Source organism: Ictidomys tridecemlineatus, unplaced genomic scaffold, assembly GCF_052094955.1.
Source record: "Ictidomys tridecemlineatus isolate mIctTri1 unplaced genomic scaffold, mIctTri1.hap1 Scaffold_113, whole genome shotgun sequence".
In the NCBI taxonomy this organism is placed as follows: domain Eukaryota; kingdom Metazoa; phylum Chordata; class Mammalia; order Rodentia; family Sciuridae; genus Ictidomys; species Ictidomys tridecemlineatus.
The window spans coordinates 785,433-803,699 of record NW_027521053.1 but is presented as its reverse complement, the minus strand read 5'-3'; the positions used below and the strand labels follow the sequence as shown (position 1 = coordinate 803,699).

Below are 18,267 nucleotides of genomic sequence, written 5' to 3'. Positions count from 1 at the left end.
CATACTATGGCTCCTTTTATATCAATTTGCTTACTAGTAGCAAGAAGGAAGATTAGATAATATACACATAATCCTGAGAGAGATCTTAGTGACTGTGAAACCGTGATGAAGATAAAGGTGTATACCTTGTTGAATCTTGTTTTCAGTTTGTTCTTGTGGTAATAATAATGTGAGGAGCCTCCTTAATATCATTCTTTATTCCATCCAATGTACTTGTATCTCAGTAAGATACTTTAAAACTGATTCATTTTTCTCAATGCTGCAGGATCTTCCAGCTTCTCCTGAGCAAATGATTAAGAGTTAAATTTCTGAAACATAGGTGTAGATATTAAGAGCTGGAGGATCCTATAAGTGATACCTTGCCTTTCCCTACTTATGTTCAGAGCAAATTGAGAGAGACCCAAGAGTCAGGCAGTTGGAGACCAAATTGTCACCATTTTTACTCATTATGCTTTTTAAAGAATATGACCCATGTTAAAAAAAGAAAGAAAGAAAGAATAGACTTTCTAACACTGTAGTCTAGAAAAAGACAGATTTACTCAGCTATAGATGGAGTTAGGCAGTGGGGGTTGGAGGAGGGTAATGTGGTTGACCTCAAAGATTCTTTAGAACCAATCCTGAATTTGGGAGCGTGGATGAGTTTGCTTTTGTGATACTTTGTTATTGACACATTAATGGTTTTCTTTTCCTTACAGGAGAAAGATTTTGTATGTTTTGATGTTGGAGGAGATGATTTTGATAATTATAACGTAGAAGAACTTCTAGGATTTTTGGAATTGTATGATTCTGCAAATGAAGATTCTGAGAAAGCTATAGAAAAAGTGGGACAATTTCCTGAAGTCTCCCAGGATGTTGAACCTGAACCTAAACCAGTAGTAGCAAACTCACAACAAATTGAAAGTGCATTCTCAGAAAACACTGTGGATCTTGAGGAACAATTTTTGGCTCAGAAGAACCATCCTCATGCAGATAGTCAAACAGATAATGCTCAGGGTGAACAAACTTCACTTGAACTTTTTGGAGAAATACTACCAGATAAATTGAAAGTGCCAGAAAGTGAAAAAAACAAAACCAGCAACATTTCTCAGGTCTCAAACGAACAGGAGAAGACTGATGCTTATAAACTTTTGAAAAAAGAAATCAATCCTTATCTAGAAACCAAAGAAAAGAAACAAGAAATGAGTATAATTTGGAAGATTTTAAAGAAAACTGAAACCACAGCCAAAAGGGTAGACATGATGGACAAGGAACGAGGTGATATGGAAATGGGAAAGGAGGAAAGTTTTTTGGGGAAGAAAACAGTTGTACATTTAATGAAAGCAGATATATTTTGGATAAGAATGCAAAGTGCAAGTGAATGTTCAGGGTAGAATATGAACCTGAAAAGAGATAATCTTTGCTCTGGATCCTATTGGTCTATGTCCTGAGCTCAGGAAGGAGATAGGTTCACCATTTGGCTCCTAGGTTACTTTGAACATATTTGAAAGGCACATTAAGCAAGCTAGACTTATGGAATTCCCTTCTCTATACTGGCTCATTGAGACCAGCACACTTGTAGATGAAAGAGTTCCTGTTATTTCTGAGCAGAATAGACATTTTGCACTTTTGTTCTGGACCAGAATTCTCTTCTGCACATTTATTCATGTGAGTGTATGTTGGTTTGCCAAGGGAATGTAAGTTATTGAAGCCTCTATCATAAATGTATTTGTTTATGAAATACTTTGGATTAAATACTTTGGATTAAAGGCTTCTTTATAAATTTGACTGTATAGTTCAGTCATCCTTTAAATGGGATGAAAACAATTAACCCTCCCGTATCCTTGCCCAGTTGTTCTCATGGGCTCATGCCAGGACATGGAGGGCAGTGTTGAGGTATCTGGAACTGTGTGCTGAGGGGGAGTGCTGATCATTGGGCTTAAGTGGGGGTAGATAGTGTCATCCATCTGGCTCAATGCATTCTTCTCCCTTGTAGAGATGCAGCCACCCCATGAAGATGATTTTCCTAAAGAGAACACAAATCGTCTTAATAGAAATCTTCATGAAGAGCCAAACCTCCTGCGTCATCATTTTAATATGAACCATCCTGAAGAGCCCAGCCTCTTGAATCAACCTGTGACTGAGGACATGGGTGTTTCAGAAGTGTCTCAGATCCCAAATACTGAGAAAGTAGACCCAGGTAAAGCTTGCCAATTTTTCTCTACAAAGTAGAGGCATTACCATAATGAAGGCTTTCAAGGATATTTGTTGCCAAAGGTACGAAATAGAGCAGAGAGTGATATAGGTACATGTGAGTTAAAAAAAAATATCTTAAGTGAGAGAAAAGCAAGAATAAAGATGACTAGAAATCAAAAATAGGCCAGAGATTGTAACTCACCTAAAAGCAAATGTTTAGGTATGACTAGCTTGTGTAAACCATTTACAACTAAAATATTTTTCTTCAAAGGCCTTATGCTCTAAAACTGTAGTTTTCAACCAGACCAACAGCACCAGAAACTCTAGGGGTGGGACCCACAATCTGTGTTTAGCAGGCCTTCCAGGAAAGTCTGGCCTAGTACAAGTTAGCTTGAATAATCACTGTTCATAGTCTCATAAATTCTGTGTTTTTCTTCCCTTTTCTTCTAAATGGAATATAATATAGCTCAAGTCCTGTTTTGACTTGCTTCCTGGACATGGTAATTAAACTTTTTCAAATGCAGTCAATGGTCCAGATCTTTATACTATATACTTACAGCAAACAGTACAGAACTGCAATCGATTTTAGATTGACACTTACGAATACTTCATCATAGTGCACAGTTATCCAGTGGGAGACGAGAAACAATTTTTCAAAAAAATCCCCAATAATGGCATCAACAGCATTCTACTTTTGTGTTGCTCACTCTCATTTTATCAGTAAATTAGATGATGACTAATTGTTTATTTTAACCCATCCAGTATGGTGCTATGAAGCCATAATTACTGTATTTTGTGTTTTTAAAGGTTCTGGTCTGTAAGCATAGCTATAAGCATTATCCTGCACCAGTGCAGGGCTTGGCAGCACTGATCTGAACCTCCCCCCACCATCTGCACACACAGAGTGTAGGAGAACTCATAGCAAGGGGGGATTCAGTTAATTTGAGAAGGAATAACATATGAGTTCTCCCATTTTCCAGAAGACATTGCATCTATATATGAACACTACTGACTTCTGAACTGTCTTTAACTCTATAAGGTTATGAAAATGAATCACGCACCATTACGATTTGTTATTTTCATGCTCCAAAACTTTCAAGAATAGGGAAAACTTGACTTACAGAATTAAGAATGAATTATTTCCCTGGCCTTTTAAGTTCCACCACAAAATGATGTCAATGACCTTTAGTAGGTAAAATCTTCCCAAATGTCATTTAATGTGTCTCAGGTGCTGAGATGCTGAGCCAGTGGGGCAGACTTCACCAGCAGTCAAATTCATAGACCAATAGTGAATGGAGGGCCTGGGGTTGTAGCTCAGTGGTAGAGTGCTTGTCTAACATATGAGGCACTGAGTTTGATTCTCAGCATTGCATACAAATAAATAAAATAAAGGTCCATCAAAAACTAAAAAAAAAAAATTAGGCAAAAGCTTAAAAAAATAGTAGTGAATAGAATCTCAGGGTTGAGAAAGACCTTAGAGGCAACTGGTCCAACTTCTTAATAACTGCATGCTGGACTCCTGCTGTTTAATCAAACATACCCCAGGCTCATGTAACTCATACTGAAATTCCACCCCTACAAGCTCTCAGGTCTAACTGGAATTCTACCTCATTCACAGAGCCTCAATGCAGGTCTGTACCCAATTCCCTTTAGTCTCTCTTGGTACTACTGTGTTCTTTTTAAATAGCTGTCATCTGTCCATTCAATAAATAAGTGTTGAGTATCTCTGCCAGGTGCCAGATACTATGTTAAGCCTTGGCCCATTCCACCTGCAAATCTGCAAACCAAGACTCCCTCTCTTTCAGCTTTCCTAAAATTTTATACACAAAGTTTCACCAGCACTAAATCCATGTTTTTTGAATGTGACCCTGTCTATATATCTCTGGTTTTAAAATTTTTCCTTGAGTAAATATTGTTCTGGTAGCAGTTGTATGGCCATGGAAGTAGTGGAGAGTAGACTGGAGATTGTTCATTTTATAATTGAAGGGTTTGACAGCTCTAATTAGGATTTTGAAGTTTTCTTCTCTGTTGTGTTAATTGTCTTTAGGAGAGCCACATATTCCAGGCACTGTGACTCATATATTTAGTGAAACACTCGATGAATATTGAAACTGAAGAGAGACAATTCTTATTCTATAGCATAAAATAAAATAGCAATTTCCCCTTTCAATTTTAGAGCTACTTATAACAGAAGGTACTCCTGTTGATGCTGCTGATACAGAAAACCAACTAGAGATAAAGGTCAAAGAGCCAGCAGATGCCACCCTTTTGGACAACATACTTTTCTTGTTATATTCATTCTTGCTTTATTTGTCTAAGATGGTAAGTTTGACATAGTTTCTTCAATTAGAATGTTGATTATTTATTAGTTTTTAAGTGGCTTCTGGTCATGAAGTGAAAAACTTAAAATGTCTTTATGAAAATGACTCTTGACCCTTTGAGTAGATAGCTCCTGAAACAAAAGCCATAGGGGTGTGGCTTTAATGGCTACTTGGTTTAGCACATGAGGAAGATTTGCTGTCTATCAAGGCTGGACATTTGCACACCTGTAAAAACTTGGTTCTTCCCCTCAGAACCTTTCATTCTGGCAGGGAGATAACAGCATTCACTTGAAACACAGTAAGATAATGGCAGAAAGAGATGTATTTATTCGATGGTAGAACATTATTGTCCATAAATGCATTTATTATGGTTGGAAGGGTGATCAGTAAGGTCAGAAAGTGGTTGAGATGTGTTTGAAGCACAGGCAAAGGGCAAACAGGAGTCTGACATGTGGTTTGTTGTTGATTAGACAGGCTGGGGTGGTGGGGGAAGCTGGCAGTCAGAAGAAATGTGTTCAGAAAAATGGAAACATGAAGAAAGGATATTTGGGGAGGGCAGGAGAATGTGAATAGTTGGTGTTGTAAAGTGTGAAGTTGGAGGGGGATGGGCCTGTTGGAGAGGCCAGCAAATCTTAAAGGAAGTCATGAGCCAAAGTAGCATTAGACCATTAATAGTGGGGATCCTTAGAAAGTTTTAAGAATGAAAGGAATTAGGTTAGATCTGTTTCTTAGAAAGAGTCACTTAAGGCTGATCTTTCTAAAGAAAATCATGATCCAAACAAGACATTTAATCTGTCTAGAAGCTTATCTAAGCATTTTAGGACTTACCTCCCCCCTATTGGTATTTGTTGATATTGGACTTTTAGAGTTTAATTATAGGAATGAGAAAGCTTTTAGAGGTTGGAGGATAAGATGGTCCTAGGGCCATTGTGACAGTAATCCTCCTCAACTGAAGTTGTTTCCTGTAGGTTGTGTTATTTCAAGGCTTGTGTAAGAAAGATGATGTTGTTGTTTTCCTTGTAAAATGTGTAGATTTTGAAGCCAGGTAGATCTGGTTTCAAATCCCAAGGTTATCATTTAGACGTTTGGGCAAATAACTAAACTTTTGAAAAAAGTTTTCCTCATCTGAAAAATGTAGATAATGCTTACTCCAATCATAAGAATTAAATGATTTGACAAGGTAAAATGTCTGGTGAGGTGTCTGGCATTTTGAAGGGTTTTACCCCTACACACGCCCTAATTCTCATGTAGACAGTCAGAAGGTGGTATAAAGACAATGAATACCTGGGGAGGAAAGACCACCAGGGTGTAAAAGATGTGGTGGGGAGAAACAAATCATTTTTCAGTTGGCTCCATGTTTGTTCATGATGGTGGCAGCCACCTGGGTAAGGGGTATGTACGAGCCAGGCAGTTAGAGTAATTGTATTTCCAGTGATTAAAGCAGTCTTCCACAGTCATAATTTGATTATCAGAGTGAATCAGCATCACTTGGAAAGTTAACAGCCTCATGATATGGGAAGGATTTCTTTATTCATATTTTTTAGGTATGCACAGAGCCCTCCTCTAGGTCTAGGTCAGGGGACATGAATGTGGTGCAGGTATGGTCAGTGATTGTACGGTGATAGGTAAGACATAGACGTGAGTGGCAAAGAAGAGGCACAATGTTAGGAGACTGATTTGAAAGGAGATTTCAAAGAGGCATTTTGATGGCCCAGTATGTACAGGACATTGTGCGAGGACTAAAAGAGTCTAACAGGTGTAAGGTATGATTGTGATTTTTGAAAGCCTTAAGAAAAGGACTTAACAAATATAAGCAAAAATTATGAACAAGTCAATGTAAAATCTTAAACAAGTAGTATGATATCTGATAGGACTGGAGAGTAATAGGCTCTGATGTGTTTGGGAGATGTGCACCAATCAGATTCATTGATCAATGGAATCTTAGCAGAATCTTAGTGTTAGAAGAAACCTTGGAAGGCTGTTAGTCTAGTTTCTCACTCATTGCTGTTATTTTCTTTACTGTGGCCCTGACGAATAGTTATGAGGCCTGTACACCAGTATTTCCTAGCATGAGTCACTCTCTTACAAGGCTATATGTTCTTCTGTTGTCTAGTTCATCCTTGTATTGACTCCAAATTTTCTTCCACATGATTTCCTCTATAAAATTGAATTCTTTTCTACATAGAAATCCTTTAAATATTTGAAGTTATATCTTAATTTAAAAATTATTTTTAGTATTTTTATCATGGAAACTTTCAAATAAGAGCAGAGAGAATAGTAGGGGACTATAGGTAACCATAACATACTGTATATTTTAGAATACTATAAAAAAAGATTGTGAAAGTTTTACCATAAAGAAATGATGTTTGAGGAGGTAGATATATTTAACTGATTTAAACGTTACATAGTGTATACATGCATCAAAATGTCATGTTACCTACTTCAATAATTATAATGTTTGTTTCTATGTACTAGTTAAAAAATAAATTTAATTAGAAAAGCTTTAAAGAAAAGCATAGAGAATAGTATAATGAACCCACGGGCCATCACACAACTTAACAGTAATTCCTTGATAGCCAATATCAGTGAGTTTTTTAAATTTGTTCTAATTGGTTATACATGATAGCAGAATGCATTTCAATTCATTGTATATAAATGGAACAAAACTTTTCCTAGTTGTACACAACACCTGTAGTCCTACATGTACCTCGGGTAATGTGGTTCATCTCATTCCACCATCTTTCCTATCCCTCTGCCCCCTCACCTGTCCTACCTCCCCTTTGCTCAAAGTTCCTCCATTCTTTCCATGCCCCTTACCACCCACCTCACCCCCATTATGGGTCAGCATCCACTTTCAGAGAGAACATACAGCTTTTGGTTTTGGGGATTGGCTTACTTCCCTTAACCTGATATTCCCATTCACCCGCAGATGCCATAATTTTTTTCTCTTTTAATGCTATAAGTAATATTCCATTTCATATATGTACCACAGTTTCTTTATCCATTCATCTGCTGAAGGGTTGGTTCCACAAAACTATGGAATACTTCACAAATGTGGGTGTCATCCTTGCTCGGGGACTATGCTGATTTTTTCTGTATTGTTCCAATTTTAGTATATGTGCTGCCAAAGCAAGCACACTCTGAGTTTTAACAAATGTAGATACCCATGTAAAAACTACCATAATAAAGATATAGAACAGTTTTTTTTTTTCACTAGAAAAGGGGTTTCCTTGGGATCCTTCCCAGTGAGTGCCTTCACCACCCCTTCCAGGCAACCATTGATAACTTTTTTTTTAAACTATAGATTCATTTTTCCTACAGTACTGTTTCATATATATGCCACTATAAGTGGACTCATATCTAGGAGTGCAATTGCCTCCTACGTTTAATGTATGTTTTTGTCTTATGTGATACTGTCAAGCCATACTAAAAAATGACCACAATCATTTTATACTTCCACCAGCAATTTAGGAGACTTCCACTTGACTTCATCTTCACTAGCACTTGGGCCATTCTAGTGGGTATGTCTTTGTGAGTTTATTTCCTGATAATTAATGATATTGAGTGAACTTTTTTTTTCTTTTGAGATAGGGTCTCACTAACTTCCTTAGGCCCTTGATAAGTTGCCAGCCTCACACTTGGGATCTTCCTGCCTCAACCTGGGATTGATTGCTGGGATTACAAATATGTGCCATGATGCCAGGATCAAATACTTCTTCATGAGCTTGTTGACCATACTGTTTTTGTACGTCAACTCTCTCTGGCTAGCTGGAATCCAGACTTCTCCCAGCTCAGTGCCAACTGTGGGATTGGTTAGCTTATAGTTGTTCTTGGCCCTCACAGGTACTGCTTAGAATGTAGCCCCAAACTGAAGACCACCTCCATGCAGATTTCTGGAACTCTTTTTCTTTGTGGCTCCCATGTTTCTGGTAGTTTTCTCTACATATTTTTGGCTGCTTAATCTCCTGGAACTCTGGTCTCTCTCTCCTCAGTGAGACTGTTGTGCCCCATTTGTGTTCCCCTTTTCAAACTGAGGTCTAGAGGGTGCCTCCAGGTAGAATGCTCACCTATTTGTTCTCCTGCTCTTAGGGGTGACAGTTGCATGTTCCTTGTGGCTTTCTATCTGAAAAATAGCTCTTTAAAAATCTTTTTTGACTGGGCATGATGGCACATGCCTTAATCCTAGTGGCTCAGGAGACTGAGACAGGAGGATCACAAGTTCAAAGCCAAAAGTGAGGTGCTAAGTAACTCAGTGAGACCCTGTCTCTAAATAAAATACAAAATGGGGCTGAGACTGGGGATGTGGCTCAGTGATCAAGTGCTCCTGAGTTCAATCCCTGGTACCAATATATATATTCCAACTTTCTGGTTGCTTTCAGTGGGAGAACAAGTCTCATATAAGTTACTCTCTATTGATTTCTCCTTTTGTTGTAACTTTTTGCAATAATTGAAAAAAATATGTTTGTGGGACTTCTAGGATATATTGTAGTTTGTGTGAATAAATGACATCCCCCTGGTACAACAATTTAACCTGTTTTCTCTATTGCCTTTTTTTTGTTTGTTTGTTTGGTGGTGCTGGGGATTGAACCTCGGGCTCCATGCATTCTAGGCAAGTGCTGAGCTAACAACCTCAGCCTCTCTCTGTTGCTTTATATTTCTTGGAAATTGGTAGTCAGGTTTAGGTTCAATTCTGTTTCTTATGAAAACTTAATAGGAAATATTGCATTGACATCTGCATGTCCTCTCCTTTGATGTTGACTACTAGTCAACAGTGACCTTGGTGAGATTTGCTAATATATTACAGGTTGCAAAATAGCAATGGTCTGAATTGCTGGGATTTTTCTTTCTTCATTTAAAGGCTGGGATGCCTATACAAATAAAAATTTATGATTGATTATTCTTTCTTTTTTTTGGTACTGGGGATTAAACTCAGGGGCACTTGGCTAGTGATCCATATCCTCAGCCCTATTTTGTATTTTATTTATATACAGGGTCTCACTGAGTTGCTTTAGCAATTCACTTTTGCTGAGGCTGACTTTGAACTTGCTATCTTCCCTCCTCAGCCTCCCAAGCTACTGGGATTGCAAGTGTGTGCCACAGCGCCTGGCTATGATTGATTATTCTTTACACAGATATTCGGTTTGTATAGTTAAGGCAGGAGATAAACATTTGATTCCTTTTCTTCATTTAAACACTTTTCAGAATAGTAAGGTATTATTCTAGCATTATCAAATGATACCCAAAGGGGCTTTTGAAATATTTTTAATTTTTATTTAAGAGTCAATATGATGTCATGCATTTAAAAATATTTGGTGTGTTTAATCAAGTTAGGAATAGTAATTGTTCTTATCTGATGCTCAATTTCTCCCCCTTTTGCCTTGTAGAAGCCTCTTTATCTTGGCTCCTGGGACCCTTTGCCACCACCTAGTGGTCATTGTTACCTGTTTCCCTTGCTTTTGAACTATGAGATGTTCCAAGTTCATCTTAAACATTCCCTGTCCAGACCTTGAAGGAACTATTTCTCTAAAAGAACTTTGGTTTCTTTCAATAGGAAATGATATTTAGAGGCTACATTCCAAGTACTAGGATTGCTTATTGCTCAAATTGACTGTCATTTGTAAGCCTTTTTAGTGAACAAAGCTCAGAAATATGTGGGGATTTTTGATCATGTCATTTAGATAATTCCCATGAAAATTCAGGATGTTAGAGAGATTTTACTTCACTTCATCTATCTTAGATTTGTGTTTTCTTTCTCTGATGTTGGAGTTTCAGTTTTCAATGACATAAATATAATTGTTTACAGTCTTGTGCCACTTAATGACATTTTGGTCATTAGTGCATAATAATGGAGCTAAAAAATTCTTGACACCTAGTATTTTTAATCTTTTTTGTGTTTTGATATGTTTAGATATATAAACATTTACAATGTTAAAATTGTCTACAGAATTCAGTATAATAATATCTTATAGGTTTTTATCCCCAAAGCGATGATATACCATATATGAATACCTATGTGTGGAAATGGCTATATTTTCTAGGTTTGTATAAGTATACTCAATGATGTTTACACACTGAAATTGCCTAAGATGTGTTTCTCAGAATTTATTCCCATTATTAAGCAACACACGACTATATTTATGTTGTTTAAAATACTTTCAGGAATGTATTCCTGAAATGAAATGAAATTCTCTTGTCTTTAAGCTATATCCCACTAAGGTATGTTTGAAATAATTCATTTCTGTGGTTTGTCACCAACATGATATCACAGGTTGTTTCATTTTTGCTTTCAATATTTAGGTGTTAATTTTTAAAGATTTTTTTTATTTATTTTACAATTATTTAAATATTTAGAAGAGCCAAAGTTAATTTGTGAAAATAAGTTGTTTCTGTTTTCTGGTACTGGTGATTGAACCCAGGGCTCCTATCCACTGAGCCACATACCTAGGCTCTTTATTTTTTATTTAGAGATAGTTCTCACTAAGTTGCGTAGGGACTTGCTAAGTTGCTGAGGCTAGCTTTGAACTTGTGATTCTCCTGCCTGATTTTGAAAGAACTCTAGCTTTTGTCCCAGTTCTGTGTACCCTGATATTACTCTCTTTTATAGTTAACTTTTAAAATTTATTTCATTATGCATTCTGCTATTAAAAAAATAAGCAAATGAGAAAAGGGATATGCAGCTCAGTGGTAGAGCACTTGCCTACCACACATGAGGCCATGTGTTCAATCCCCAGCACCATAAAAAGAAAAAGAAAAGCAAATGATTTTTACATCTAGCTATGATAGCTTTATATAGGTACTGGCTTCACCTTCCCAACTGAAACAACTAAAATAAATATGAAAAAAACCCCACAAACATATAAAATTTTAAGATCCAGTAACATTGAAGATCAAGCAACAAAGAATGATTCTGGAAACATAAAGAACAAATGCTATGAGCTCTTTAGTTGCCCCAGCTTTTACTATGTTAAGAGATTCCCAAGCCATGACAAAGAAGGGGAAGTCAGGCAGAACCAGAGGATACCATGAATTGAGAGATGGTGCTGAGATTCCAGGAAAACCAAAGTGACTAGAATTCACAGGGTGGAGTACCAAAAGAAGGTTGCTACATTGAGAGACAATTCTGGAAATCTGTGAAAGGCTCTCTGAGTGTTCAGCAGGGTATTGATCTGCACATAAGTGTGATGAAACTGCTTAGCAAGTCAGAGAAACCATCTTAAGTGATTAGAAGGAACAGGTCTTAACACAGGGACCAGAATAGCACCTGGAAAAAACTATCTAAGGAAGTTGGGTAGAATAATCAGAAGGATGTTACCTCGGACTGACTATTACAATTTATGTCATACCTAACAAATATTCAGACCCAAGAGAATCAAATTGTTTCCAGTAATTTAATTGTATATGAAATATTAAGAATAGTAATTCGTAATGTATGGCATCGAATCAAAGCTTACCAGGCATGCAAAGAAGCAAGAAAAATACAAACCACAATGATGAGGAGAAGAATCATCCAATCAAAGCCAACTGAGAACTATCGGAGATGTTAGAATGAGGTAATGGCATTTTTAAAAAAGTCATTACTACTATATTTCGTGTGTTAAAAAGGTAAAAAGAGATATAGAAGATATATTTTAAGAAAATCAGACTTCTAGAGTTGAAAATATATGATAAACACAGTGGATGGGATTAATGCCAGAATAAGCATTGTGATGAAATTGTTAGTGAACTTGAGGACATAGCAGGAGAAGTACCCCAAATGAAACAGGGAAAATTTCTTCTCTTAAAGAAAAGTGAACCAGAGCATCAGTGAGCTGTGGGACAGTTTCAAGTTGAGCTATGAGAGGTATTCAGAAAAATATTTTAAGAAATGATGGCCAAAAATTTGTGAAAACTGTACATCTGCAGATCCAAGATATTAAATGGGACTAGAGTACAAAAAGCATGAATAAAGCTATATCAAGGTATATTATATCATAAATAAATTGCTCAAAACCAGTGATAAAGAGCAATCTTAGCAGTTAGAGAAGACATTTATGTAGAGAAGAACTAAGGATGACATCAGATTTCTTGTCAGAAATTAGGCATAAGAGAATATAGTGGAGTGATACCTTTAATATATTTGAAGAGTAATAATGTTGGCCGATAATATCATGCCCAGTGAAATATCTTTCTAAAATGAAGACTTGTACTGACATACAAGCTGAAAGAATTCACCTACACTTGCACCAAGACAGCAGATGGAAATAATGGAATAAAGGAGTAAAAAACACTGAAAATGGTGACTGTGTGCATAAATATTTAAAATAATTTTTCTTATTTGAACATTTTAAAAAGTCATTGACTGTTTAAAGACAAATATCAGTGTAGTATGGGACTTAGAAAACATGTAAAGTAAAATACATGACAACAGTATAAATCTCAGAAGGGTAGTAACTATTGTAATGTTCTTATTGAATATGTGAAGTAATATAGTATCATCTGAAGGTAGATTGTGACAAATTAAAGATGTATATTCTAAACCCTGAAGCACTAAGATTAGAAAACAGAGTTATAGCTTAATAAGCCAATAGAGGAATCACTAAAAATACCGATAGTGGTATTTCTGCAAAAGAAGACAGAAAGAAAAGAAAAAGAAAAAAGAACAGAAGGAACAAATAGAAGATTATATTAAGCTTACACCTATGCACGGCAGTAATCCTATTAAGTGGAAAGTATCTAAATACATCAGTTAAAAACAGAGATTGTCATATTGCCTAAAGAAGCAAGACCCAAATAGATGTCTAAGGGAATAACACTGTAAATAGAAAGACACAAAGAAGTCAAAATTAAAATGATTGAAAAAGGTATCTCATGTTAAACACTAGTCAAAGGAAATCTGGAGTAGCTACATTAAACCAAAAGAGGTTGTGGGGCAAAATATATCATCAGGACTAAAGAAAGTTATTTCCTAATGATAAACGAATCAATCAAGATTATATAATAAACCTAAATGCTTGTACTTTTAATATTAGACCTTCAAAATACATGAAGTATCAAAATTGATAGAATTATGAGGAAAATGATGAATCCTATAGCTTACATTTAGAGATTTCAATATCCTCTCCTCAGCAATTGGCAGAAAACGAAAAATAAAAGTAAGGTTGTAGAAAGTGTGAATGACATAATCAATCCATCCATTTGAAATTAATTGACATTCATAGAAAACCCCCAAGGAGCTTAGTGCACATGGAACATTTACCAAGATAAACTATATTCTGGATCTTAAAAAAATTATCAGTAAATATAAAAGTATTCAAAGTCAGGCAAAGCTTAATCTCTGAACACAATAAAATGAGAAATCAATAATGGAAAAATCTGGAAAATTCTCAAATATTTGAAAACTTAAGTGCCAGGCTGCTATCTGCTATCTATCTATATATATATATGTATATCTGTATCTATCTATCATATATATATATATTTGGTATAAATGAACAACACAGTACATTTATTTTTATGTGGTGTTGGGGATCGAACCCAGTGCCTCACACATGTGAGGCAAGCACTTTACCACTGAGCTACAACCTTAGCCCCCACTGCTAAATAATTTTTGAGTCAAATAAATCAGAAGAAATTCATATTTTGAGTTGAATAAAACTGAAAACAACATATCCATTTGTGCAATGTCTCTAAAGTGTTATTGGAAAATTTATAGCACTACCAGGCCCAAGATAGCTTTATTAAAAAATAAGTCTCCAGTCATTGACTTAGTTCCTACTATGAGAAACTAGAAAAGGAAAAATAAGTTAATCTCCAAGTAAGCAAGAAAAAAAGATATAATAAAGACCATAAGTCAGTAAAATTTTTAAAAAAGGAAAATAAGAGAAAATCAATGAAACCCAAAGCTAGTTCTTTAAGATGAATAAAATTGATCAACATCTAGTGAGGGAAATAAAAGAGGAGACACGGGTTACCAATATTCGCAATCAGAGAAGGGATATCACTACAGATTTCACAGATACTAGACTGATAATGGGGATATTATGAACAGTTTATGTTAATTAACTTGACAATTTAGATGAAATGAAGAAATTCTATTTAAGCCACAAATTGCAAAAGTTCACTCAAGAAAAACAGACAATTTCGTAAACCTTGTTGACTATTAAAGAAATTGAAGGTATAGGTAAAAACCTTTCTACAAAGAAAAAAATATAAGACCCAGATAGCTTATTGGTGATCCAATTAAACCTGTAAGGAAGAAATGATACTAATTCCTAATAGTAGTAGTAATACTAAACCCTTGTAGAATATTAAATCAAGGAAATATTTCTCCTATGAATCCAGTGTTATCACTACACCAAACCAAGACAAAGATATAATAAGAAAAGAAAACCACATACCTCTCATGGGATCTCCAATGAATCTGTACAGAAATTCTAAACAAAAATTTAAGTCAAATACAACAATATGTAAAAGGAAAATACATCATAGACAAAAACTAGATGGATGATGGGGATTTATGTCAAGAATCCAAAATTTATTTAACATTTGAAAATCAATGAAATTTACCACATTGGTGTACCTAAAAGCACAATCTTTGTGTTTAGCTCGAGAGATACAAAACAAGCATTTAAAAAATATAGCGGAGGGGGGAAATGTTGGGGAGTAATATTGGCCAAATTATATTGTTATTTTGTGTGCATGTACAAGTAGGTGACAATAAATCGCATCGACATGTAAAAAAAATCAGCCCTGATTATTATTTAAAAAATTTTTTTAGATGTTGATTAACTTTTATTTTATTCACTTATTTATATGCGGTGCTGAGATTTGAACCCATTGCCTCACACATGCTAGGCAAGTGCTCTACCACTGAGTATCAACCCCAGCCCCTCGGCATTGATTATTGATGTAGAAAAACAAACAACAAACTAGGAATAGAAGGGAGCTTAAAACATCCTCTGAAAAAATGCAACTAACCTCATACTTAATGGTTGATAATTGAATACTTTTCCCCAAGATCAGAAACCAGAGATGTCTACTCTCATTACATCTATTCAGCATTGTACTGGGGTGCAGTAAGGAAATAGCTAGTATACTAAGGCAAGAAAAAGAAATAAAATGCACTCAGATTGGAAAGGAAGAAATAAAATTCTCTTTCTTTTCAGATAACATGAATATATATAGATACAATCTGGTATGATCTAGAAAAATGCTATTGTAAGGTTGACAGATAAAATTTACATCTAAAAGCAATTATATTTTCTATATATTAACAATGAATAATTAGAAATTGAAATTTTAAAGATTTCCATGTATAATAGAATAAAAATATGAAGTATTTAAACATAAACGTGGCAAAAACTAAAATGTATATATTAAAAACTATAAAATATTGCTGATAGAATTTAAAGAGAACCTAAATGGAGAGATATACCTAATTTATGAGTCAGAAGACTAAGGTGTCCATTCATCCCAGTTTAATCACCAGAGTCAACATTATTCCAATCAAAATCCCTGCAGAGTTTTGTAGAAAATGACAAGCTGATTGCAACGTGGCTTCAAGACTTAATCTAGGGCTGGGGATGTAGCTCAGTGGTAGAGGACTTGCCTAGCATATGCTAGGTCCTGTGTTCAATCCCTAGTACCATACGAAGAGGAAAAAAAATATTCTAAAGCTACAGTAATCAGGATTGCAGACAAAACATATTGAAACAGAGCCAAGAATTCAGAGATAGATACACAATATATATGGCAACAGTCATTGACAAAGATGGAAAGACAAGTAGAGAATGGAAAGTTTTTTCAGCAAATGGTACTGAAATTACTGCATATTTATATGCAAAATACTGATCCATGCCTTGCATTAGACACCTGAATTAACTCACAGACTTAAATATTAAATTCAAAACTACAAAACCTCTAGGAAAAAAAATAAGAGAAAAATTTTTGTTGAACTTAGGTTTGGCAAAGATTTCTTAAATTTGACAACAAAAGCATTAAAAAGGATTTGACAATGTGGGATTCATCAAACTAAAACCTCTGTAATTCAAAATACACTTTGAAGTCAATGAAATAGACAAAACACAAGCTGGGAGGAAATTACTGTAAAGCATTTATCAAGACTTGCATCAAGGATATATGAAGAACTCTTAGAACGCATTAGAAAAAAATATAGTCCTGTAAAATAACACTTCATCAAAGAAGATAAACAGATAGTAAATACATTAAAAATGATTGACATAATTATCAGGGAAATGCAATTTTGAAGCATAAGAGTTACCACTACACACTTATTAAATATCTAATATTAAAGACAATTGTGCTGAGTGGTTGGAGAAGAGATGGAGGAACTGGATGGGTACACATCTGGTGGGGATATAAAGTGGTAGAATCACCTTCTTAAAAAGGTAAACATACACCAGTCATATCCAACCATTCTTTTCCAAAGAAAAGATAAGTTATATAGCAATAGGAGGAATTTTATATCAGTGTTCTTGGCTATTTTATTTGTAAAAGCCCCAAACTGGAAAAAAATCCAAATGTCTATCAATAGATGATAGACAAATTGTGGTATGTACATGTAATGAAATGCTACTCAGCAATAAAAATAGATGATAGATAAACTGATGTAGATGAATCTCAAATTATGCTGAATAAGAGAAGCCATAGAAAATACAATATATTATCCCATACACATAAAACTTGAGGAATACAAAGCAATCTATTAAGATAAGACATTTTGCTGGAGGAATGGGAAAGTGGGGGGCAAGAAAGAAGGGTGACAAAGGGCAAAATTATCTAGAGAATGAGAATATTTTTGGAAGTAAAGGATGTGTATATTATCTTGATTATAATGGTGATTTCATAATTTCATGTTAAAATTCATCAAATTGCACACTTTAAATACATGTAATTTATTGCATGTCAGTTTTACCTCAAAGCTATAAGAAATAATATATTCATCTTTTTTCACTTTCTAAGATACAAATAGTATTCTATAAATATTTTTCTCTACTTCATTTTTAAAAAATGTATTCCGGAAACCAGCTCTTAGCAGTATTTAAAATTATTTTCTTTCTTCTTTGGTTTATTCAAAAACTTTCATTGATGACGGTTGTTTCAGCCTTTTGTGACCATCTTGTATTGTTATAATTAATGCTTGAATAACATAGTTTTGTAAATACAAGTTTTAAACATTTGTTGTTGTATTCCCAGTATCTTTAGAAATTAGGGCTGGTGGACTATAGCTCAGCAGTAGAGCACTTGCCCAAGATACCCTCCCCAGCACTGAAAAAGTTAAAAAAAAAAAGTGGGATTGTTGAGTTAATAGGTAAATATATAAGCAGTTTTGGGAGATGTTGCCAAATCTCATTCATAAGGGTTGTATCATTTTGTATACTTATTAGCAGTGTCTGAGAATTTATATTCCCCCACATTCTCTCACCTACTGAGTATGTTGTCAAACGTTTGGATCTTGCCAATGCAAGTGAGAAATGGTATCTTGGTGTGGTTTAATTTGTATTTTGTTCATTATGAGCTAAGCAGAGCATGTTTCCATATGTTATAGCTATTTGCATTTCTTTTCCTGAGATCTGTTTATTTCTTCAGCCCATTTTTGTATAGGTTTGCTGGCCATTTTATTTATAATGTTCTTTATATTTCAGGAACATGATTCTTTGGACAATAATATGTTGCAAATATTTTTTTTCAGTTTGTCATTGTCAAACTGCGTGTGTGTGTGTGTGTGTAGCAGGTTTAGATACAGCCAGGAAAGATTTTTTCAATGAGGCAGGTT

General features: G+C 35.1%; 1 protein-coding gene and 1 non-coding gene across 2 annotated transcripts in view; one reads left to right on the top strand and one right to left on the bottom strand.

Moving 5' to 3' along the window:
- Positions 1-18,267, top strand: part of LOC144372520 (transport and Golgi organization protein 1 homolog) — an 84,289-nt gene that overhangs the window by 44,449 nt on the left and 21,573 nt on the right. The window contains exons 6-8 of the mRNA XM_078035858.1: positions 696-1,254; positions 1,973-2,176; positions 4,349-4,494. Of these exons, the coding sequence (XP_077891984.1) occupies positions 696-1,254; positions 1,973-2,176; positions 4,349-4,494 (909 nt within the window). The remainder of the gene's footprint in view (positions 1-695; positions 1,255-1,972; positions 2,177-4,348; positions 4,495-18,267) is intronic.
- LOC144372527 (U6 spliceosomal RNA) lies at positions 7,524-7,630 on the bottom strand. The gene has a single exon (XR_013432517.1). It is a non-coding gene; the product is annotated as a U6 spliceosomal RNA (small nuclear RNA).